This window comes from Arvicanthis niloticus, chromosome 18 (genome assembly GCF_011762505.2).
Source record: "Arvicanthis niloticus isolate mArvNil1 chromosome 18, mArvNil1.pat.X, whole genome shotgun sequence".
NCBI classification, from domain to species: domain Eukaryota; kingdom Metazoa; phylum Chordata; class Mammalia; order Rodentia; family Muridae; genus Arvicanthis; species Arvicanthis niloticus.
In genome coordinates, this window is record NC_047675.1 from 21,615,617 (window position 1) to 21,639,325 (window position 23,709).

At 51.1% G+C, this 23,709-nt stretch overlaps 1 protein-coding gene across 3 annotated transcripts in view; it reads left to right on the top strand.

Annotated features, from left to right (window-relative positions):
• Positions 1 to 3,163: 3,163 nt before the first annotated feature.
• Slc12a3 (solute carrier family 12 member 3) overlaps positions 3,164 to 23,709 on the top strand; it is a 39,095-nt gene continuing 18,549 nt past the window's right edge. For 2 of the 3 annotated variants that reach the window (XM_034522547.2, XM_076915653.1), the window contains exons 1-19: positions 3,164 to 3,457; positions 3,970 to 4,116; positions 5,293 to 5,368; positions 6,911 to 7,006; positions 7,219 to 7,358; positions 7,699 to 7,809; positions 9,201 to 9,312; positions 9,514 to 9,644; positions 13,726 to 13,810; positions 14,507 to 14,661; positions 14,807 to 14,914; positions 15,288 to 15,411; positions 16,874 to 16,975; positions 17,879 to 18,034; positions 18,589 to 18,688; positions 19,531 to 19,642; positions 20,010 to 20,150; positions 21,976 to 22,082; positions 23,252 to 23,334. In XM_034522547.2, the coding sequence (XP_034378438.1) occupies positions 3,182 to 3,457; positions 3,970 to 4,116; positions 5,293 to 5,368; positions 6,911 to 7,006; positions 7,219 to 7,358; positions 7,699 to 7,809; positions 9,201 to 9,312; positions 9,514 to 9,644; positions 13,726 to 13,810; positions 14,507 to 14,661; positions 14,807 to 14,914; positions 15,288 to 15,411; positions 16,874 to 16,975; positions 17,879 to 18,034; positions 18,589 to 18,688; positions 19,531 to 19,642; positions 20,010 to 20,150; positions 21,976 to 22,082; positions 23,252 to 23,334 (2,362 nt within the window). In that variant the 5' untranslated portion in view covers positions 3,164 to 3,181. The remainder of the gene's footprint in view (positions 3,458 to 3,969; positions 4,117 to 5,292; positions 5,369 to 6,910; positions 7,007 to 7,218; positions 7,359 to 7,698; positions 7,810 to 9,200; positions 9,313 to 9,513; positions 9,645 to 13,725; positions 13,811 to 14,506; positions 14,662 to 14,806; positions 14,915 to 15,287; positions 15,412 to 16,873; positions 16,976 to 17,878; positions 18,035 to 18,588; positions 18,689 to 19,530; positions 19,643 to 20,009; positions 20,151 to 21,975; positions 22,083 to 23,251; positions 23,335 to 23,709) is intronic. The other variant, XM_034522548.2, reaches the window with a different exon arrangement.

Below are 23,709 nucleotides of genomic sequence, written 5' to 3' on the forward strand. Positions count from 1 at the left end.
TCCCAAGATCTTTATCAGGAATTTTCCATAGCTGCCAGCGCAGTGTGTTGGAATGGTGCGGGGAAGCTGGGTGGCTGTGGGTTTTGCCAGGTAGTTTAAAACTCAGAAGATAAGATCTGCCCCGAGGGCCGTGGACCTGTTGGGGGGAGGTGTGGGGGAGGCTTCAAACATCTCACCTTCCCTGCCAAGAAGGTAGAAAACTGACCCGGAGGGGTCCTTGGCCCCTGAGTCCTTACTTCAGCCCCTTCAGCCCTGCTGAGAGTTGGCAGAGGAGAAGAGTGCATGTGTTCACTTCTGTAAGTCTTCCTCTGCTCACCGCTTAACATCCGATAGAGGCAGGACTTGAGCTGTGGGAATCCCCAAAGACCCCTTACATGCCCATCTCGAGGTAATCCTGCCAGCCAAGGATTGCCCACCTGGCTTACCTCTCCTTGGTTCTAGTCTCCATTCGTTCCCTGCACAGCCAACAAGCATTTATTGAGCCTCCAGTTAGTTGAGGTAGTCGCTCATCAATTGTACGAGGCCCCTGCCTTCGCGGCTTCCTTTCCAAGAGATTGGAGGGACCACTTGCCCACTCCATGAAAAGGAGCACAGAGGTCTAAGAACATCTGCATGCTTATAGGGTGACTCTGGGATGGTCTCTAACTGGTCTCAGCACTGTCTTCCTGGCTAGACACATCTGCCCTGGCCCACCTGGCCCAGAGTAGCAGGGGATAGCTGGGCCTCTTGAAAGCACCCACCAGAGTGCAACTTCCTGTTGGAGGTACCAGGGTCTGGATGCCTTGGGGCAGGTCCTCTAGGTGATATGGGGAGGCTCTGAGAGGTAGGGCCATGGGAGGGAGCAGATTGCTTTCCTACAGTTTCCTCTGGAAGACACTGGAGCCTGAGCCTAAGCAGAGTCCCAGTACATGAGTGGACAGCAGCCTTCTGACTTTTACCCAGCCCAGGCCTCTGTAGGAACAAGGCAGGTAAAGCCTCCTCCGGGAAGCCCTCCCTGCTATCCACACCTTGACCCTTCTTCAGTGGCCCACTCCCACAGCTGTCTGCTCACCTCACAGCTGGCCCGGTTTGATCTAGTTGTAGCTTTCCATGAGTTCTTGCTCCACCATGGCTTCTCCAAGTCCCCAGCTCCTGCTGCCACACAGCATGGGGTGCTGGTAAAGGTCCATTGGACAGTGACAAGAGTCCTCAGATCTTATTTTTAATTTCATAAACTTTATTTTTTAAAAATCTTGTGCCAGATGTGGTGGTGCATGCCTTTAATCCCAGCACTAGGGAGGCAGAGGCAGGAGGAGCTCTGTGAGTTCGAGGCTAGCCTGGTCTACCATGTGAGTTAGAGGCCAGCCTGGTCTACAATGTGAGTTAGAGGACAGCCAGAGCTATTATACAGAGAGACCTTGCCTCGAAAAACAAAACAAACAAACAAAAATCTTGCAAATAAATAAAAAGATCCACACCAAATTTAACACACCCAAGGCCAACACACCTTAATGACCTTCTATACAGTTAGAACTGGTACAGAAACAGAAGCTGTGGAACTTCACATTAAATTTCACACCTTTAGTATCAAATATATTTTTTGCAATTGTTCACCATCCAAACCAAAAAATAATAGTAATAAAAAAAAAAAACCTGTGACAGAGTCACAACTTGGAAAACATGAGCTTTTTGTCCCCTTCCTGTGTCCTTACTTGTGTCCAGTCCTTCCTCATTCCTTTATATTCACCCTTTCTTATCCTCTTTCTTCGTGTTATACTGTACCCACAGGTACTTTGTTTTTATACATGCATATATTTTTGGCTAGATTCCACATGAGGGAGAATGTGTGATTTATTTCTAAGCTTGTGTGATATCACCTAATAGTCATTCTGAGACCATCCATTTCCCTGAAAATATTTTAACTTGATAACCGAGTAGCATGCATATATATAATTTATACATATATAATTTATGCATATATAATTTATACATATATATAATTTTCATTGTTCATTTGTCTATTGATGGACAAGGTTGGTTCCAAATCTTTGTTATAGTCAATAAAGCAGCAAAAAGCATGTACAGTCGTCTTGTATTCTTGTAAGGGGCTGGGTCACCTTGCTGGGAAGCAACTGAGAGCAAATTCAGGACATATGTCTGAAAGGGCAGGTGGAGCAGGATTTAGGGTAGGCCCTAAGCCTCAGTGATGCAGGGAAACCCTGGGTGGTTCTTCAGAGACAGGGCAGGATGCCAGGCTTCTATGCCTCATAGCCATCGGTTACTGAGCACCCAGGCTCTTAGGGGAAAGATAGTTATGTGTGGGGTCAATGATATAAGGGCTGGGGACCCACAGCCACATAACCATTGCTTTCTTAGGACACACCAAGCATCTACTACTCTATGCACCAAGACCCAGGGTCTCTTTCATATCCCAGGGCACTGTCCCTGCAATGGCTTAGGAGCCTTTGGTGACCTAATTCTTCACGGAACACTACATGGCTCCAGGGAGGGGAGGCCAGTTGCTCTGAGCTCTAAACTCAGCCCCATAGGCCAGCCTGCGAATATGAAGGTCAGGTATGGTACTGTGCCTGATTGCCCTAGAGGCCATAGTACCAAACCCTCAAGTCAGACAAGAGGTGGCTACAGGCCTGGCTTAAGATCAGTAATCATAATGGCTTATGTATAGTGAAATGTATCAGGAAAGACCCTGAGACTATGAGGGATGAAAATTGGAAGACAGACTTCCTTTTTTATAGGCATGTCCTAAAATGACATCCATTCAAACTAGTAAATAAAATGAAGGAAATATGCTGTGCCCCAGCACGAGGACTGTTAACCCGCAGTGAAGGTAGGCACTTGTAGCAGGCCTTCTCTGGGTCCTTTCTCATGTCTGCTGCTTCCTAGGTCCTAGCTGCAGAATCTCAGCTACCCTAGGCTTAGAAGGGAGACCGCAGGACTCAGGAATGTGGCTCCGGGCTCTAGCCCAGCCCTCCTTCTCCAAAGTGGTCCCTTGTCAATGATCAGATAAATGAGGGCAGGAAAGCAGTTGCTAAGCTCCGCCTCCCACACTGGCAGAGACCCTGCTCACTTGCCTGGGCGGTCTGGACCAAGCTCCCGCCTTCTCCCAGCTGCTCCCCAACCTATAAAGCCACCCTCAGTCCCCTTGCCCACTCTGTCCCCTCCTTTGATACCCAGAGCCATAATGGCAGAGCTACCTGTGACAGAGATGCCTGGCGATGCTCTGTGCAGTGGGCGTTTCACCATCAGCACACTGCTGGGAGGTGATGAGCCCCCACCAGCTGCCTGTGACAGCAGCCAGCCCAGCCACTTGACACACGGCAGCACCTTGCACATGCGCACCTTTGGTTACAACACTATAGACGTAGTGCCCGCCTATGAGCACTACGCTAACAGTGCTCTGCCCGGTGAGCCCCGGAAGGTGCGGCCCACCCTGGCTGACCTGCATTCGTTCCTCAAGGTAAGCAGCCATTCAAAGACTGGCCACTTCCTGGCTGTGTGACTTTGGCATGATTGCCCAACATGTTCTGTCATCTGTGTTGTGAAGATGACTGGGCATCTTTCTCAAGGATCAAGATACCCAAATGAAATAGTACATAGAGGTGCCATGAAGCTCGGGAGCACACATAGTCCATATTGTCCAGGCAGCACAAAGATAGCATAACTTAGCTGCTCATGCAAACGCAGGTTCGCACCGCTGAGAGAAACTTCGAGAGGGAGGGAGCAAGGTGGGCCCTCTCAAATATCAGCTCACTGGCTTACTGTCTGGGAGGCTGGAGGATCCAATCCCTGTCATCTTATGGTTTCACCGACAGTTGGATGGTTCCGGATCTGGAACTTTCTTAAGCTCTAACACTCTTCCGTGTTTCAAAGCTACCCTCTGAAGGGGCCAAACAAGACCCCTTGTTTGAATACAGACACCCGGCCCCAAAACCCCAATCCCTGACTCCTATTGGTCTCTGGGCCCCCCAGCAGGAAGGTAGCCACCTGCATGCCCTGGCCTTTGATGTACGGCCAGGCCATGAGCTGACTGATGGACTTGTGGAAGACGAGACAGGTACCAACAATGAGAAGAGCCCTGGAGAACCTGTGCGCTTCGGCTGGGTCAAGGGTGTGATGGTGAGCAGCTGTGGACTGGGGCTTGATGTTTAGACAGGGCGGGGGTTAGAGCCCCATTCATCCTCAGCTTTGACTCTCAGGCTCTAGGGAGCAGTTTAGACCTTGGGCTTAGTTTTGGCCTCGGTTTCCCCATCAGCAGTGACCTCCAATTAATTGTATTTGGTGTAGGCTTCCCAAACTTCTTGTGTGCTCTTGGCCAAGACCCAGTCCTGGGAAGAGCTCTGCTTAGCTACTCACTAATGTTGTAGCCTTAGGAAAGTTACTTAGCCACCCCCTGCCTCGGTTTCCTCACCTGTAATACTGAGCATTAAAATAGTTGTTAGGTGTGAAAATTCTTGGATCAACACCTGCTAGGGGATTATTAGGAGAAATTCCGCATATGGCCACTAGAGGGCAGGACTAACATACGAATCTACAATTCCTCACCTCTGCTCTCACACCATGCTACAGCCTACTGACATAGGAGTGTTCCCTGTAGTAAGCCTTCGGGTAGTAAAGAGTCAAGTGCCTTTGACTTTGAAAGACAATATCGGATTCTACAAAGATGATGGGATGGGGAGCAGGAGAAAGCAGAACTACCACTTACATCTCCCAGGGCTTCACAATCAGAGTTGGAACAAGCCCTGATCTGTGTTGTCCAGAACCAGGCACACCCTGATTTTCATCTCAGCAGACGAGAGCCCGGGAAATCTCAGGAGTATCAAGGTCACATGTCCCTACCTGGCCCTAGTAGTTGGCAGGGCCAAAGGCCATATCAGACCCCCCAACTCGGAATTTCAGCTCCAATGCCTTTAATATGGAAGCAACCTGAGCTTTGATTTCTGCTCTATGTGGGGTACTGGCTTCAGCTGGCTTTTGCTGATGCTTCCAGAATACTATGCCCAGGGACAATAGCTTCCCAAGCCAATGGCTGGGACCTGGCAGACAGAGGGTCTTGGGCTTGGAACAGGATGAATGATGGGAAGGTTGAAGCCATTCCCCAAGCCTCCTTGGCAGAGTGGGAGGAGGTGGGATGAAAATTGTCCTCCCCTTTCGCCCCCAAGCCGGGTAGCATGATCCCCTGGGAGGGAGAGCACAAGAAGCATCAGGTGTCCCCTAGACCTGGGAACAAGAACATGAGGCTTTGGCCTTTAGCTTCTGGCCCTCAGGAAGCCGCTAACTCCACTCTCCTGCCAGATCCGATGCATGCTCAACATCTGGGGTGTGATCCTCTACCTGCGGCTCCCCTGGATTACGGCACAGGCAGGCATTGGTGAGTGCCACCTCAAGGAGGAGGGAAAGCAATGAGCTTGCATTCTGGTCCAAACCCCTTGGGCTGTAGAGACTCCAGGCTAGGCCTGCACCTCCCCAGCACACCCTCGGATGGCAGCAGCCACGGTGAGAGTGGAGGGGAAGAGACTGTTGAATGTAGAGTCAGCGGTGTCAGGGTACCTCGGAGAGCCAACTTCTATCACAGAGCATTTGTGCTCAGAACTGGAATTCTAGAAGACCAGGGTTCATATGCTGGGTAGCTTTGAGTTCCTAACCTTCTCTGAGCCTTGGTTTCCTCGTGGGTAAAATGGGTCTGATAACAGTGCCTGCCTACAGAGCTGATGCACAGTTTGCAAGGCTCTGGAAAGCAGCATAGGCTTTGGGATAGATCTCTTTGCCTAGAGATGCTCAGTGCAGGGTAACTATTGCTTTCTTTTTATTGTCAAAGAGACTGTCGTCCTTTCCATGCCTGGGAACTATTCACACATTGGCACATGAACTTCCTATCAGTCAGATTGCCGAGGAAGGTAGACAGACCAACTTAGTCTGGGGAGACGTGTGTGTATGTGTGTGTGTGTGTGTGTGTGTGTGTGTGTGTGTGTGTGTTCACATAGACTCATGCGCATCTTTGTATTTGAATGTGCAGAGTCCAGAGAAAACCTCAAGTATCTACCTCAGGAGCCAGCCGCCTCCTTTGAGATGGGTCTTTCATTGGCCCAGATCTCACTAATTAGGTCAGCAAGCCCCAGGGATTTTCTGATCTCTGCCTCCCCAGTGCTGGGCTTGCAAGTGCATGCCACCCTGCCTAGACTTTTGTGTGGGCTGTGGAGATCCAACTCAAATCTTCCTGCTTGCAAGCCAAGTACTTCACGGAGTACCTTAACTCCCAGAAGCCCTGGCTTTTTGTTTTCATCTTGAGACAGAGTCCCGTATATCCCAGGTCTCAAACTCACGATGTAACAACCAAAGTTGACCTTAGAGTGTTAGCTACCAGGATTTCTAGCTATTAGGATTACAGGTGTGTCTCACCATGCCTGGATTATGTGGTACTAGGACTCAAACCCAGGCCTTGTGCTAGGCTAGCTCTCTCCCAATTGAGCTACATCCCTAGTCTTTATTTTTAGTGAGTTTTATATTTGAGGGATTTTTTTGTGGTAGGGATTGCTGTTGTTTGAAGTAGGGCCTCTGTCTCTCTATGTAAACTCAGTTGTTTTAGAGCTTGCTTTATAGATTGGCTGGCCTTGAACTCACAGACATTCACCTGCCTCTGCCTTGTGAATGCTGGGATTAAAGACATGTGACATCATGCCCAGCTCCCTCTTTCTGGTTTGACCCAGGGCTTCTCTCTCTATTGCCCAGGCTGGCCTTGAACTCTCTACCTCCCAAATGCTGGGGTGACAGGCCTGCACCTTGGTCTCTGGCTGAGACCCATTGTGACAAACTGAGGCTCAGAGAAAGGGACTCAGGTCACATGGGGATTGAGGGGGCTGACCTGAGAAGTGTGCTGATTGAGTTTTGGGGTGCTCCCATTCACCCCACACAGTGCTGACTTGGCTCATCATCCTGCTTTCGGTCATGGTGACATCCATCACCGGCCTCTCCATCTCTGCCATCTCCACCAATGGCAAGGTCAAGTCAGGTGAGTTCTGGAGTCATCTTTACCTGGACTCTATGCTTTCTGAGCTACCCTCCCACCCCTGGTGTACCCCATCATGCCCACCTTGCTTCAGATGGGGACTTGTGGGGGCTCTCTACCTCTCAAGGTGGTCTCCATTGCCCACTCCGTGGCCCTTGGTCCTGCCCCTCTGGCAGTACACTGTTTCTTCTCTGGCCCCCTGCTCTGCCTGCTAGGTGGCACCTATTTCCTGATTTCCCGGAGTCTGGGACCAGAGCTGGGTGGCTCCATTGGCCTCATCTTTGCCTTTGCCAATGCTGTGGGTGTGGCCATGCACACTGTGGGCTTTGCAGAGACCGTACGGGACTTACTTCAGGTGAGGGGCTGGGCATGGGGCAGAGAAAGCTAGACAACCTCCCCACATTGCTCCTCACAGTGGACCAGGCCTTCCTTCTCCTGCCTAATCTTACCTACCAGTGACCAAAACAATGTCTGGTCCCTTTGAGTGACAACAGAAGTCTATTACATACAGACCACCCTCACAAGACCTCCTTTAGGGTGCATGCTGCCTTTGGGCCATGCTGTCCACACCCACACAATAGCTCTTTGCAGGAGGGGTGAAGTATCCTCTGGGGGTATGCCCTAAGTGAAGTGGGGGTGGGGGTCTGGAGGAGCAGAGGGGACGACTGGAGACACAGCGGATCTGCTTCCCCCAGGAGTACGGCACACCCATCGTGGACCCCATCAACGACATCCGCATCATCGGTGTGGTCACGGTCACTGTGCTGCTGGCCATCTCGCTGGCCGGGATGGAATGGGAGTCCAAGGTGAGAAGAATGTGCTGGGAGAGAGAGGGTGGGCCTGGCTGTTGAGGCCCAAGCTGGAGCCTCACTTTGTGCAGCCAAAAATGTTGTGGCCTAGCAAAATGTTGAGGCCCGGGCTGCCCTGCATTTGGCAGCCACTGTATCCCGGCCCAAGCTGCCGCTCCAGTCCGAGGGTCAGGGTTCAGCAAGAGAGAGAGTGAGAACGAACTCGAAGAATGGAGACCAGACAGAGTGTGATTCAATCCTGTTTATTCTTCAGTCTCTCTTCCTAGTCTAAGTCCCAAGTCTTGAGTTCCTAGTTCCTAGTTGTACTCCCCAAAGAGTCTCCCTAAAGAATATATCTAAAGAGTCTCATTCTCTACCGTCTGCCTCTGCCTTTATATGTCTCACTTCTAAGCCATGCCTTTTGGTCACACCTTTAATCATGCCCTTAGGTCTTGTCTCTAAATCTGATCTCTACACTTCTAAATCACACTCTTAAGTTACACACCTTTAATCTCACACACCTTTAATCTCACACACCTTTAATCTCACGCACCTTTAATCTCACGAACCTTTAATCTCAAGGTATCTAAACCAAGATTATCGGAGTGTGCTCAGCTGTTGTAGGCTATTGTAATCCAAGTCTCATGTCAGGGTATATGGCTCAAGATGGCTGCAAAGCTGATAGCTGGCTTTCTGCTAAAAGTCGGCCCCCAACACCTGGCTCTGGTGACCTTTCCATCCCTGAGTGTGGCCCTTATTGACCTAGATCACAATGGCCACCGTCATCACATCTGTGGTCCAGGCAGAGGGAGACAGGAAAGAGTGAAAGAAAGGAATTCTGTGTCCATACTTTTAGTCTAAAGCAGACGTCGTGCATGTTACTCCTGCTCACACCCCATTGGCCAGAACCTGCCCTTGTAGCCATACAGAGCTGCAAAGAGAGGCAAGAAAACGTGCACTTCAACCCCACTAAGTCCTGCATTCAACCCAATGTCAGAGGTTTCATATCAGGAAACAAAAGAATCACTGGGCTATAGCCAGCAGGCTGGATCAGAAGGGAGCCTTTGACTTGGGAAAGGCCTGGGCTTCTGCCTTGCTTCTCCATGTTGTTCTCTGGCCTCCTGACTCTTCAGTCTCCAGGTGGTTCTGTGCTTCACCAACCTTCCTCTCGGAAGTACCTGCTGCTGGGAATTACTACTCCAGACAACCTTGCTAACGTAGCCCCCGACCTGACCCCATCATAGATAGCTCCTGTTTCTAGTCTCAGGCCAACTTGTTCACTGTCACGTCCCTGACTCCTCACTGCCTGACTGAGATGAGGAGACAGTCACATGGTTAATGGAGGGAGGGACCATGAAGGCCCTTGGAGGCTGGAGTGGCCATCTGACCTCCCGTGTCCTTTACTGCAGGCCCAGGTACTATTCTTTCTTGTCATCATGGTTTCTTTTGCCAACTATCTGGTGGGCACACTGATCCCAGCATCTGAGGACAAAGCCTCCAAAGGCTTCTATAGCTACCACGGTATGTGACGTCAGGAGCCCCGGCAGTGGCTCTGTGGATGGGGACAGTTGGTCTGCGTATTTGACTCCTTAAATGGGCACAAGAGGCCGGGATCTCCTTCCATGGCCACAGGCCTCCAGGCATCCCGTTGCTGTTTGACTGGGCACACAGTTAGACAGCCAAGCCCTGTGGGTGGCTCTGACTTAGGCATTGGTTTTCCAGGAGACATTTTTGTTCAGAACCTGGTACCCGACTGGAGAGGCAACGATGGTAGCTTCTTTGGCATGTTCTCCATCTTCTTCCCTTCGGCCACAGGAATCCTGGCAGGTGCCAACATCTCCGGGGACCTCAAGGTAAGCAGAGGCTGTCTGGTACCACAGGGGACTCGCATCCAGGAACCCTGGTACCATTCCCAGGACACCCAACTCTGCCCTGAAGACTTATTTGCTCACGACAGGCCTTTGTCTAAGAGATCTAGTACACCCTGTTCCGTTGTTACTTTGCAAAGTTCTGTGCCTTTTTCAAATTCCTCCTGCAACATCTCTGCCTGGCCTTCTATCCGCCATGGTGTGTTCCTGGGTGGGAGTGGGCCTAGAGCCTTTGTAAGGCGGGACAAAGAGATGGAGGTATGCCAGACAGTGGGCCAAAAATGGTATTATGTTGAACTCTGACTATAGTCTCCCTTCCCCTTGAAGGCATTCCTCACTTGTGCTTCTCACAGAATTAAGAATTGGGCATGGTGGGCATGGTGGTCATGATAGTGGGCATGGTGGGCATGATAGTGGACATGGTGGGCATGATAGTGGGCATGGCATGGTGGTCATGATAGTGGGCATGGTGGGCACTGTGGTGCTGCCTTGGAATCCCAGCCCTCATAAAGCTGAGACAGGAGGATCAGGAAAGTTGAAGATCATTCTGTACTACACAATGAGTTCAGAGCCAGCCTGGGCTCTGTGAGGCACTGGTTTTGCCAAGCCAAACCAGGAGCAAACCCAGATGTTCCTAGAGACAAGAGAGAAAGCATCCTGCTCAGCCGGCTAGGCCAGAACTTTCTAATGAGGCCTGGAGAGCAAGATGCTTGCTTACCACACTCTCCCAAGAGAGCAGCTGGCAGAAGGCCTTCAGCCTGACCCCTCTTCAGACCCCATTAACTGTCAATGTCATTGTCTTGGATTGGGTTTTACTGCTGTGAACAGATGCCATGACCAAGGCAACTCTTATAAGGACAATATTTGATTGGGCCTGGCTTACTTCAGAGATTCAGTCCATTATCATCAAAGCAGGAACACACAGCTACTCCAACAAGGCCACACCTTCTAATAATGCCACTCCCTGGGCCAAGCACATACAAACCATCACCATCAGTAAGTTTCTCTCTCCAGTGCCCAGCATTAGGGCCAGCAGCTATCTGAGAGTCAGGTGCAGTGGCCTCTGTCCTCAGGCCTTAAGTTGGCTCTTGGGCTTGGCTCTGCCCTTCCAGTGGGATTGTGTTCTGCAGCAAGGCCTTCACTGTGAGACTCTGGGAAATCTCTGAAAGCCTCAGCTTCCCAGCTTTAAAGCCAGAGTAACAGAGCAGGTGTAGACAAAGGGCTGATTCTTGTCAAGTACTTAGAGCAGAGAATGTGAGGGCAGGGAGCTGGCTGTCTCTGCCCTGTTGCCACCATGCTAGTAAGCCAAGCACAGAGAGGGTCAGAGGCTGACCATCGCCACACAGCGGTGAGAAGCCACACACACACAGTATAAGTTTATAGACGAGAGAGGTCTCACTTAAGACTATTCATGGCTTGAAAAATGATTACTATGTGTGTGTGGTGTGCATGTATGGGTGCAGATGTGCACATGCTACAACATGCGTACAGAGGTCGGAGGATAACTTCTAAGAATTTGTTTCCTCTTTCCAGCATGGGATCTGGGGACCAAACTCAGGTTATCAGGAACTGTACAAACGCTTTACCCAGAGCTGTACCACTGATTCCATTTTATAGACCTTCACATAGTTTGTGTGTATATGATGTGTGTGTGTGTGTGTGTGTGTTCATACGTGTAAGCTGAAGGATATACATACAAGGTACATGCAATAGAATTCAGGGAATGACCTTGGGTACTGGAGTTTTCCTTCCACCTTGTTTGAGACGGCTTATTTGCTGTCCACTCTGGCACACACTGGGCTAGCTGGCTGATTCTCCTGCCCTGCCTCCCATCAGTCCTTGGGAGCCCTAAGATGACAGATGCAAGCCACTGTGGCGAGCTCTGTGTGGGTTCTGGAGATCTAAGCTCAGCTGCTCACACCTGTGTAACACTGTGCTGGCCAGGGAAGTGGAGTGTATGGCATGGTTTTCATTCATACTTCTCATTTGTGAGTGCTTTTACACTGGGTGGGGAAACTGAGTCTCAGGGATGTAGAAGGGCCTCCCAGAGCACACAGCTAAGAAGAGATGGACTGAATTGGCTAGCCAGACTCCAGACCTCAGACCAGGATAGGGATGGCAAGCAAAGCTGAGGGTTAGGTGTTCTTCCTGTGACTGCAAAGTCCCCACAAACCAGAGGCCTTAAAATACACATGTCCCAGCTCAGGGGACTGGAAACTTCAGTGAAGGTGTTGACAACATGCCTATGCCCCTCTAAAGGTCTGAATCTGGGTCCTTTCTAGCTTTGTCCTAGCTGGGTGGGGTCCTGACAATGCTGCCCTGAACTGGCAGTCATTTTAACCTGTGTCACTTTACCGATGGATGACACCTCTATGCACCTTCTTCTTCTAATATGGCACCAGTCATCAGCTGAGGCTCATTTTAATCCAGTGTTGTTGTGTGCTTGGGTCTGGGACCCCTGACTAAGGACAGTGAGGGAACAAAGAAAGGACAGACACATGTACAGGAACAGTGGAGTCTGGTGGAGGTTCAGCCCTCCAATGGAGCAGACCTCTTACCACCAGCAACCCAGAATCTCTGCACTGCGTATTTATTAAGTATAGCACAGGGGAGAGGTTACCAGTCTTGGTAGGCGGTCTCTGTAGGTGAGCATCCTCAGTCTGTAAGCATCCCAGAGGAGGAAGAAGCTTTAGATGCTACACGGTCTTTGTACACACGAGGCACTCACTTAGACTTCCAAAGAAAGCTTTGTCATCCCTTTAGAGCTGCACCAGGGTAAGGCTTTGTTACTCCTTTGGGGCTAAGGCCTCGGAGTCCTTGACACAGTCACTCAGGGAGTCCCCACTCCCTACAAGTATGACCTCATCTCTACTTACACTTCCAAGGACCTCTTTTCAAATAAGGGCGCATTCTGAGGTTCTGGGTGGATGTGTATTGAGGAGGACAAAGAATGCCCATCACCGTAGATATTGGGTTAAGACCACAGCTGAGGCCTGGGAAGTCCTTTGGTGTGAGAAGCCCCAACAGCTCCATACTCAGGTGGCCATGGCCTTCTGGAATTGGGGCCAGGACCTCACTGGATGCAATTCAGGTCATTGGGTATCTCTAGTAAGGCTAGGGTCATGGGATCCCCTAACAGACACCCCAGCAGATTCAGGTCTCCCCAGGGTTGCAGCCTCCTTTCCCCGAGGAGCCCTGCTGTCATTTTTCTTCAGCCTGTCAACCTGCCTTGTACATTGTGATCTGTCTACTGGGCCTCACGGGGCACTGGAAGGTTTGCAGTTAACTCATGGCAGGCTTGGCCTTCCTCCGGGTTGGGGTCTGGGCCTCTGGATGGAGCAGTAATTGAGCTTGCTGTGGAAAAGCAGCCTGTGTGGCTGCTCAGGAACCGGCTCCTGGAGTCTGGGGCTGTGGGTCTGTGGGTCAGGAAGCTCTGTAAAACCATCCTCCTCACATCCTGCTACCCTCAGTTCCTCACTAGCTGGGTAGAATCATATGGACCATATCTCGGGAAATTGTGTTCAGAAAAAGTACCCAGAAGGAAGAGGCTATGATCTATGGGGATGGGCATAGGGCACAGGAAATGGACGTCAGTACTGTTGGGAAAAATTTCTTTCTTGGAGTAGGAGAATGCTTGGGGAATGTCTTCTGTCTCTTTATTGCTGGAGAGCCAGACAAATTAATCAGTTAACGGTGATTTACTGTGACACATAGAACTAGTGAAGAGGGTCTGGCTGCATTTCCAGCTGTAGCCAGCTGCCGCTGTCTGAGTCTGAGGTGGAGAGCCAGACACAGGTTCCCTCACCCCACTATCCCCAGTAAGGCTTACCATGGGTCCTCTGAGTGTGATATGGAGCTGATCAGTCTCTCACTTCACTGGTTTCAACCCTGGGACCCCAGGGTGATGGCCATCTTTTAGGTCCTTAGCAGTGGACCCTCTTCTTTCGGCTGGGCAGATTCTAAGGGTCCAGGGTCAGGGTCTGCTGCTCATTCTGGCCTCTGCCAAGGCACTGAGGCCCAAAGTGGTCCCATAGGCTACCTGATAATGCCATGTCCTCCCCCACAGGATCCTGCTGTAGCCATCCCCAAGGGAACACTCATGGCCATTTTCTGGACCACCATCTCCTACCTTGCCATCTCAGCTACCATCGGTGAGTAGCCAGCACAGCACAGACGGAGAGAACAAGAAAAGTGGATTGCCCCTGTAGTAGGGCTGGAGGAGGCTGCAGTGTGGGGCTGCCCTTGAGCCCTGCTTCTGGGGCACCTGTCACCTCTACAGTGACAGGGCGTCTTCACGGTGAGAGAGGCCAGACCAGGCTCCTCTGATACCCCAAGACATTGTGGTTCCAGATACCTGTGTGAAGACCATGCACAATGTTTAATGATCACATTTAATCTGGGCACTGCCATTGGCTTCAACCTAGAGAAGAAACCCAGGTCTCGGAGGGGCAGAACCCCTGGGTACTCTTGTTTCCAGCATTTGCCTTGGAGGCGAGCTGTTCACAGGTGGCCAGGGGACTCGAACTTTCTCATGGGCACCAGGGTGTAAGAGTCAGGTCTCTGCTTTAAGGACATAGCACACATTTCTTCAGCTCTCCCTGCCTTGGGTTAAAAGGGGGCTGCAACAAAAATAAGAGTATTGCCTTGCTCGGATTGTCAGGTACCCCCAAATACCTCCATACCTGCTACTATCATTAACACTGTCACATGATAAACAGACCTATCCACAGTGTCTCACCCTCTGTAGAGGTGGCCAGCCTTTGGAGATGGGGAAAAGAGTAACGCAAAGGACAGGCGGGAAGAAAGGACACACACACACACCCCTCAACACGCCTCCCTCCTTCCAGGCTCCTGTGTGGTGAGAGATGCCTCTGGGGATGTGAATGACACCATGACTCCTGGCCCAGGCCACTGCGAAGGGCTAGCCTGTGGCTATGGCTGGAACTTCACAGAATGCTCCCAACAGCACAGCTGCCGCTATGGCCTCATCAACTACTACCAGGTATAAGACGTAGGCCTGGCTGCCGGACCCCCAAGGCCAGAGAGGTAGGGGAGACTGTGGGGGGCTGAGATGACAGGACCGCAGCCTGCTGTGGGGCAGGGACACCCAGTACGGTTTCTAGTTCAGCACCCTCACATTCCCACAGACCATGAGCATGGTGTCTGCCTTTGCACCCCTGATCACAGCCGGCATCTTTGGGGCCACCCTGTCCTCTGCCTTGGCCTGTCTTGTTTCTGCTGCCAAGGTCTTCCAGGTGAGATTGTAGAAAGGGGTCACTGGGAGTGGTGGGTTATGTGTGGGAAGAGCTGAGTAGGAAGATCCCCGCCCTCTCCACCCCACCCCACCCTACCCCACCCCACCCCACCTCACCTCCACCCTGTCCTCCCCTGCCTCTGCTGTGAAGTGGGTCATGTGATATGGGTCTGGTGCAAGGGAAGGGAAACAGGTTAGCAAACTTTGAAAGGAAGTAGCCCTGTGAGGTGAGGGCTGGGTTTTACCGATCCCAGAAATCAAAACCTGCTGAGGTCATGAAGGGGGCCATGCAGAGTCAAGGGCACAGTTGGCCCTGGGAAGGGTAAAGGGGAGGGTCTTAGCTAGGGTTTGAGTGTGGTATTCACTGTCCACAGTGCCTGTGCGAAGACCAGCTGTACCCTCTGATTGGCTTCTTTGGCAAAGGCTATGGCAAGAACAGGGAGCCTGTGCGTGGCTACCTGCTGGCCTATGCCATCGCTGTGGCCTTCATCATCATTGGTAAGATGCTCCGCCTCCTGCCCCCTGTGAAGGTCCTAGGACCTGCTCCCCTTACCCCTGTGTCACTGGGCACTTGGTGAACAGCACTTATTTGGTGTTTTGGAATGGAACTAACTAGGGCCAGGCACACACTAAACATGTGCTTTACTATTGAGGCACATCCTAGTCCCATTGCATAAACCTTTGCACGGGTGAAGCCCAGCCTGGAAGGCCCTTGGATGGCCGCACAATCCTTTCCCACCTCCAGACAGGGTGGCCTACCAAGCCACACCAGGTCGTGTTGTTAAGAGGAAACTTCTGTGCCTTTCCTGCTTCTGCATTCCAGTGTCCTGACAGCCGGGACACCACCCCATCCATCCCCAGGACCCCAATGGAGTTGGGCCAAGCAGATAATACTAGCTCAGTCATTATCCGTGTACATGCATAAACTAGACAAAGCCAGCCTCTCACCCAAATAACAGTTAGGTCAACTGGCCTCTGCTGGCTTTGTCCTGCTCCTGCTATGTGACTGTCACTAAGTCATTTCTCTAAGCCACAGTTTGCTCAGCTGTAGCGTAAAGGGGCAGTGCATAGCTCGTAAGCCACAGAAGGGCAGAAAGAGATTCCGTGTGAGGGTACAGACCCATACAGATGCACATACCCAGTATATCCTGGTTAATTCAGCCAAGGAAGCAGAATCGGAAAAGGAGAAGTGACTACCCTATAACAGGACATCCCCTGCCTGGCTCCCAATGCTTTCTATGGAAAGTCCCACCACTTCCCCCCCCCCCCCAGGTACCTTCCTGTTAGAGTCACATCCCTGCTGCTCACGTTGGTCCCATTAGTCACCCACCCATAAGACTTGACCTAACAGTCTGGTTGCTATCGCCCAAAGGAAGATTCTAGATACTAGATCCTGCTTCGTATGAAGAAGAGTCTCACCTAGGAGACAGAGAAGTCTAGCCGTCTGGCCTTCTCAAGATCCACCACCCCTGTCTCTTGCTGCTCAGGCCCAGGCTTCCGGGTGGTGCCTTTGGGCTGATGATTCTGACTTAGTCAAAGTGAAGACTATGACTGTAAATACGCAAGGGGCCCTAATAAGATTACGTACCTGTCCCCAAAGAGCTGCTTGTCTTCCTTTGGGCTCCCCAGAGAGACCCTAAGTTCAACATGCATACGTTTATGTGAGTGTACTGGGGAGTCCCGTCCTTCCGGCACATGGGTGATGGCTCAGGCCAGAAAGCTTGGTGGGGAGCATCCTTAGCAGCTGAGAGATCCTGCCGACACAAAACTGACGCTTAGGTTTTCTAAGACACTGACCCTTGAAACTTCACGGGGCAAAGGACTCGCTTCCCAGATGAGAAAGTTGAGTTGACCGGAGCATCCGGGCCTGGCTGCGCTAGGGGCTACCCCGTGAGTGTGTGCCAGGCAGCTCCTGTGGCGGAGCCCAACATGTTGCCCCTCTCTCCCTGGGTTTTCGAAGCTGAACTCAACACCATCGCTCCTATCATTTCCAATTTCTTCCTCTGCTCCTACGCCCTCATCAATTTCAGCTGCTTCCATGCCTCCATCACCAACTCGCCTGGTGAGCAGACCCTCTCCCAATCACAGGAAGAGGTGGGGAGAAGCTGGGGGGAGAGGGAAAGGCGTGGGTGGAGGTGGGCAGTCTAAAGCCGCCTTAGTTTAAAACCACGTGAAGGGAATCTCTGTACCCTAACAAAGCCAGCCATCCTTTACCAAGCACAGTGCATCCTTTACAGGAAATGAAGGTTGTTCTATAGTTCCACCCTTCACCAGTTTCTCGGTGTTAGAAGTCTTGATTCCTCAGAAAGGGATGAATTAATTCCCCCCCCCCCCCCCCACAGAAGGTGCAGTTGTTTGTGCACATATCACCGCTAGGGGGCGCCGATGCATACTGCAGCAATTTAATTGCATGGATTTTTGGAGCGGTGGTGCTGCTTCTGCTGTTGCTGCAAACCTAGCAGATGGCAGTAGAGAGTAAAGGAATAGTTTTGCTAAATGAATCCTAGATCTTCAAAGGGCCTATTATCCCCACACTTTCCATACGGACCACTGTGTGGTCTTACTGGCACTCTTAGAGATGCGCTGTGGTACAGTGGTCACTAGAAGTGGCCCTAACCTAGTACAGAGCCAGACAGACTCAAGTCTCTTTCCATCCCTTTAATCCCCTGGGTTCCACAGGACCCTTAGGATCTGATACTGTTGCTGATGTTGGGGCTGTGTTTGATCAGGGCTGGATGTTCTCTTCCTGGTATAGCTTGTCACCATGGTGAAATAAATGCCCAACAGGCAAGGTTGTGGGACTTCCTAGAACCTCCCTACCCCACCCCGGGAGTTAAGGCTGGTGGGCCCCTAGGGGTAGTGGGTACAGGCCAGGACCGCAGCACTGGGTGTGGAACATTGCTGTAGCTTTGGGAGGGAGAAGGCTCCTGAGCATGCGTATGTGCACTGGCCTGGCCCCGCCCAGGATGGAGACCCTCCTTCCGATACTACAGCAAGTGGGCAGCGCTCTTTGGGGCCGTGATCTCGGTGGTCATCATGTTCCTGCTTACCTGGTGGGCGGCTCTCATTGCCATCGGAGTCGTTCTCTTCCTCCTGCTCTATGTGATCTACAAGAAGCCAGGTGTGTGGCCGCCGTCCCCTGGGGCTCAACTCCCTACCTGGGCAGCCATGTAGCCAGGCCTACCCCTCATCCCAGCTGGAGCCTGGCCTTGGCCTCACCTTTAAGTGGAATTCGGGCTGGCCTCCACCGCAGTCCTCCTGAGCTGCCCACTGAGAGCCAGACTTCTACTGTCAGATTTCTAGAGGGGCTACCTGCTGGCGTGTGCATACAGGGCAGGGTGACCAAGAATGACTGTGCAAAGGGGGGCATGTATCAGGGTCCTGGACGGATTGCAGTCTGAGGGAGGTAACCTTTGAGTTCTACATCTGAACGTGGCCTTCTAGATGGCCTCAGAGATATGGTTTTCAAATGAGAGTTCAACCCTTAGCTCTATGTCCTTGAATACATGCTGGCTCTCCATCCATCCACGGCCTTGCTCTCAATGAACCATTGAGTCTGGCTTTGATTGGCAGGAGTGTCTGTGCCTAAGAAAGATGAACAGTCCCTTCCCCCTCCCCCACATGACTGGTTGCTTCCTACAGTTTTGAGTTCCGTTCTCACCTCTCTGCCCGCAGAAGTGAACTGGGGCTCTTCAGTACAGGCTGGCTCCTACAACCTGGCCCTGAGCTACTCCGTGGGCCTCAATGAGGTGGAAGACCACATCAAGAACTACCGGTGAGTAGGGCTTCTGGGCTAGCTGGGAGCCTGGAGTCAGCCAAGGTCCTCTGCCCTGGCAGGTCCAGGATGGAATACCAGGATGGTAGCATCAAGGTGGACGAGCTAGTGCAGGACTGGGGTTGGCACTGCCTGATAGAGGCAAAGCCGGGGAGAGGTCCTTGTGTCTCAGCTCCCACAGTGGAAGCCATATTGTTAGGATCGGATCACGTGGACTGATTCCCATGACACAATCCTGGGTTGGTGGCAGTGACCAAGCCTGCTCTAGGTGCCCTTCAAAGCTGGTCCCCAATGGTGAGGGAAGTCACTCACCTTCTATCTTCCTCTCACCTGGCTGTAGTAGATTCGGTAAGATCTATGACCCACTTACTGTGACTGGGACATTCATGACAAACCTCTGAGGGTACTAACCTCAGACACAGAAAAGGACAGATGAAGTTTGGAGATGTTAACTACCCCTGTTTGCCCAGCTGGTAAATGAACCATTGAGTCTGGCTTTGATTGGCAGGAGTGTTTAACCTGTGCTGCCTCTCAACACAAAGGTTCAGGCACCTGGCCAAGGTACAGTGAGTTTGTAAACAATGGCTTCCTCATGACTGATCTTTAATCTGCTTTTGCCACACTGGGGTTGGTGGGACGAAGGAAGTAAGTAGGCTGGTGTGTCTGCTGGCCCAGGCAAGAAGAATAGGGATACTTATAGTATCTTAGCAAAAAACAAAAACAAAACAAAAAAACCCCTGAAGGATCCCTTGACTCACAGCTGTCCCAGTCCCAAAGCCATCAGGACTCAGGCCCTAAAGGCTCTTTCCTGACACCTCATGCTGTGTTCTTCCTTCTTCTAGACCCCAGTGCCTGGTGCTTACAGGGCCCCCCAACTTCCGCCCAGCCCTTGTGGACTTTGTGAGCACATTCACCCAGAACCTAAGCCTGATGATCTGTGGCCATGTGCTTATTGTGAGTGCTCCTGGGGGCTTGGGAGGGACACCCGTACCCTGGGGCATGGGGAGACCTGGATGCATTATCTACCCAGGGATGGGAGGGGCAGGGGAAGTGGACCTAGCAGTATCTGGCCAGGTCCTTCTTTCTTTCCTGGTCTCAGGAAGCCCAGGCTGGCTCAAGTTCACTGTGTAACTGAGGCTGACCCTATATCTACCACCCAAGACACTCAGGTCTAGCTTCTGTTCTCCTTCACTTTCCCTTGTCTGTTCTATTCAAGAACACCACTCGGTTCTTCCAAGTCGCAGGGGAGCCTCTAGAACAGAAGGGCTGAGCAGGCTGGATGGTGAGGACAGCCATGATACTACCTGTCCCTCACCCACAGGGACCCGGCAAGCAGAGAATGCCCGAGCTCCGGCTCATCGCCAGTGGACACACCAAATGGCTGAACAAGAGGAAGATCAAGGCCTTCTACTCTGACGTCATAGCTGAGGACTTGCGCAGTGGCGTCCAGATCCTCATGCAGGTGTCCTGGCCAGGCTTCCTACAGGACTTAGTCAGTGAGGCAGCTTGCACAGCAGAACACGATGGTCAAGCTTAAACTTCAGTGGCAGCACTGGGTGTCCCCCACTTGCTTACGTCTTGAGCTGTGCTGGGTCAAGAGAGCCCAGGACTTCTGGGAACCTGTGAGGATTGTGTGGCTTTGCCCAGATCCTGTTTCTGCTTTATTTTAGTTTAGTTAAATTTAGTTTAGTTTTAGTTTTTTGTTTTGTTTTGTTTCTTTTCAGTATCAGTATTGGGCTTAGGGCCTTAGTGCCTTTTTTACTAAACAAACAAAAAAGTGTCTGAGACCGAGTATCACTAAATTATCCCGGCTGGCTTTGAACTCACTCTGCAGCCCAGGTGAGCTGTGACTTGCAAATCCTCCTGCCTCACCTTCCTAGTTAGCTGGGAAGTCTTCCCTCATTTTATTTTTTCAGATATAGTTTACACTTAGCAAAGTGAAAACCATGAAGTGTCCAATGTTTGCATATGTGGCTACCACACCATGGTATATAAGCATGAAGTATCCAGTGTTTGCATATGCGACCACCACACCATGGTATATAACCATCACTCAGATTGACACCTAGAATGTTCTGCTGGGCAGTGAGTTCACTGCTCTATGTCTTCATGAGAAACATTTGAGAAGCCTTTTCAATGGCTTTAACTGTTTCTCAACTTGAAAAAAAAAAAAAGAAAAGAAAAACAGAAAAACCAAAAACATGTGAGAGGTGTCTCTTGAGTTTCCCAAAAAATGGTTTAGAAGTAGGCAGAGATAATGACGCAGTGAAGTGTGCACTTGGTGTTTGGTTGTTTTGTGGATTTCTTTTTTCTTTTGTTTTGTTTGAGACAAGTAACCACCAGTAACCGCCATGCAGAGCGTGTTAGCTTTTGACTCATTGTGTTGCCTGGTGTGCCCCAAATTCCTCAGACTCACACAAAGAACGTCCTGTCTTAGCTTTGGGGGATGGGAGGCTGATACTTGGGGATCAAGTATAGGGTCTCTTGGGTGCTAGGCAAGTGATCTAGCACTGAGCAAAACCATTGTGTGCCTCAGCTTCTTGGTAGCTATGACTAGAGCCAAGTATACCATGCCCAGATAGATAGATAGATAGATAGATAGATAGATAGATAGATAGATAGATGAATAGATTATAGACAGACCCACATAGATATAGAGAGATATGTGAATTTGTTTTGAATTGTATACTTTTAAATGATTAATTTCTTTTAGAGACAAGGTCTAACAGTGTGGCCCTGGCTAACTGAAACTGTCTGTGTAGGTCTTCAGGCTAATCTCTGACACACAGAGATCTGCCTCCTGTTTCTCCCTACGCTAAAATGGTCAACTTACTATATTGATTTCACTCCAAATATTTTAAAAGAATCCTGACATGGAAAAGGGAGGAGATGGAGAGGCGGGGGAAACGGGGGAGGGAGGGAAGGAAAGAGAGAAAGGAGGGGGAGGGAGAGCAAAAGGGAAGATTCTGACAGGATGTGAACTTCTGTAACTCCCACACTTTGGAAGCAGAGGCAGGAGGATGGACAAAAGAGGGAGAAGGGGAAGAAAGTGGGAGAGACAGGGAGGGAGGAAGAATATTCAGACTAGGTGGCCCAAGGGTCCTGTAACTTGACATACAAACTCACATCTCACACTTTCTGTGTAGACAGAACCCTGAGCTCCTTGAAGCCTGGGTGGGAAGGGGGTGGCTGGGAGAAGCAAGAGCCCCTCCCTGGTCATTTGTCACAGGATAGAGCCTCAGTGCCAGACCATTTTCTGACTTGACTCTTCTCCCCTGCCCTGGTAGGCCTCAGGGCTGGGAAGGATGAAGCCCAACATTCTGGTGGTCGGATTCAAGAGGAACTGGCAGTCTGCCCACCCAGCCACTGTGGAGGACTACATTGGCATCCTGCAGTGAGTGAGAATGCAGGTGCAGCCTGTGAGCTGTTGGTTTGAGCCACTGGGGCTTCCTGGGTAGAGGGAAGTAGAGCAGAGGCTGTGTGTGCACACCTGAGTCACTTGCTGATGGCTGAGGTAGAGCTAACAGAGGGTGTTTCCCCTTGACCATCACAGACACTGAAGTCAGCAGGGATTTGGCAGCAGAGAGTGGAGTGGGCCAGGTGTGAGACTCTGGGGAGCCGTAGGGACTGTGGCAAACTGGAGAAAGCACTGGCCAATTTTCTCCTGGGATGCAGGCTGGGGGGCACAGGAACTTTCAGCTTTTCGGGGGAGCCGAGAAGGGTGGTGGTTAAGGGAGAAACCCTTGAAGGCTCACAGTTGCTGGGCTCACAGCTCTAAGATGGGACATCAAGCAGAGAGGGGAGCTAGGCCTGAGAAAGCTTCAACATTGACTCTCAGCCTCGGCACTGCCAGCTCTTGCCCTTGTATATGTGGGGAATGCCTGTCTGGAGTGCCTTTCCACTGTTGTCCCACACAGAGGGAAGTGCCATCAAAATATAAGGCTGAGCTTTGAGGCCTGGAACCTACATCCAGGTCTGCTGTTAACCCACTATAGAACTCAGCTCTCACTGTAGCTGCTTCTAATACAACATGTCATGGGGTAGAAAAATCTGGCCCCCAGGCTTCCTGGGATCCAGTGTTCAAGGCAGTCTGAGGAGTCTAATGAGGGCCAAGCATAGCCTAATGGGTCAGACCCTCAGGGAGGCCTTGGTATTATCAGTGAGTCAGTAAATATACTCTTGGGTCAGAAGTCTTCTACACATCCTTTATAGCTGACGTGTCATGTGAGGAAGGCCATTCCTATGTGCACACCTGTCCGTTGGCTTATAGTCCCAGCCACATCGTCTTTGTCCCAGCTACTTGGTTCCTTACTGTCTGACTGTGAGGAAGCTGCCCCCACTCCAGGGCAGATTTTCCTGTGTAAAGTGGAGGTTAGAGTCACAAAATCAACTCATGAGCGTGACATGAAGCAGGGCCCAATCTAGTTTCCCCAGGAGTGTCCCCAGTTCTGCCTGTCTACTACACGTATCAGGAAGCTGAGGCCCACAGACCAATGCTAGACACCGAATCTCCTGGGAGCCAAGTCACAGAGCCAGCAGCTTGACCCTGCATCTTCCTTTTAGTGATGCCTTTGACTTCAACTACGGAGTGTGTGTCATGAGGATGCATGAGGGGCTCAATGTCTCCGAGGTGCTGCAGACGCATGGTGAGTACACGCTGCATCTGATCAGCCCCTGTCAAAAACCAGTGCCTTTTCTAAGCAGTGGAAAAGAGGGAAAAGTTAACCAAGTCACAGACGCGGAGATAGCCAGTTCTTAATGGTCCCTTGGAGTCCATTGGTTTCCAAACGGAAGTGAGATCCAGAAGGGCAAGTGACTGACTGGGTCAGGATCATACTTCTAGCTAGGGCCAGAAAGGAGACCAGAGCTCTCCAAGTCACTGTTGTGCTCTGATAACCAGGTAGGTAAAGAGGACCCGATAGAGGAAAGGCACCTAGAAACACCACAGAGAAAATATCTAATGGCCATGGACTCTGACCATTGGATCTCAGGTTTGTTCTTGGTACTCAAAACAGGAACGT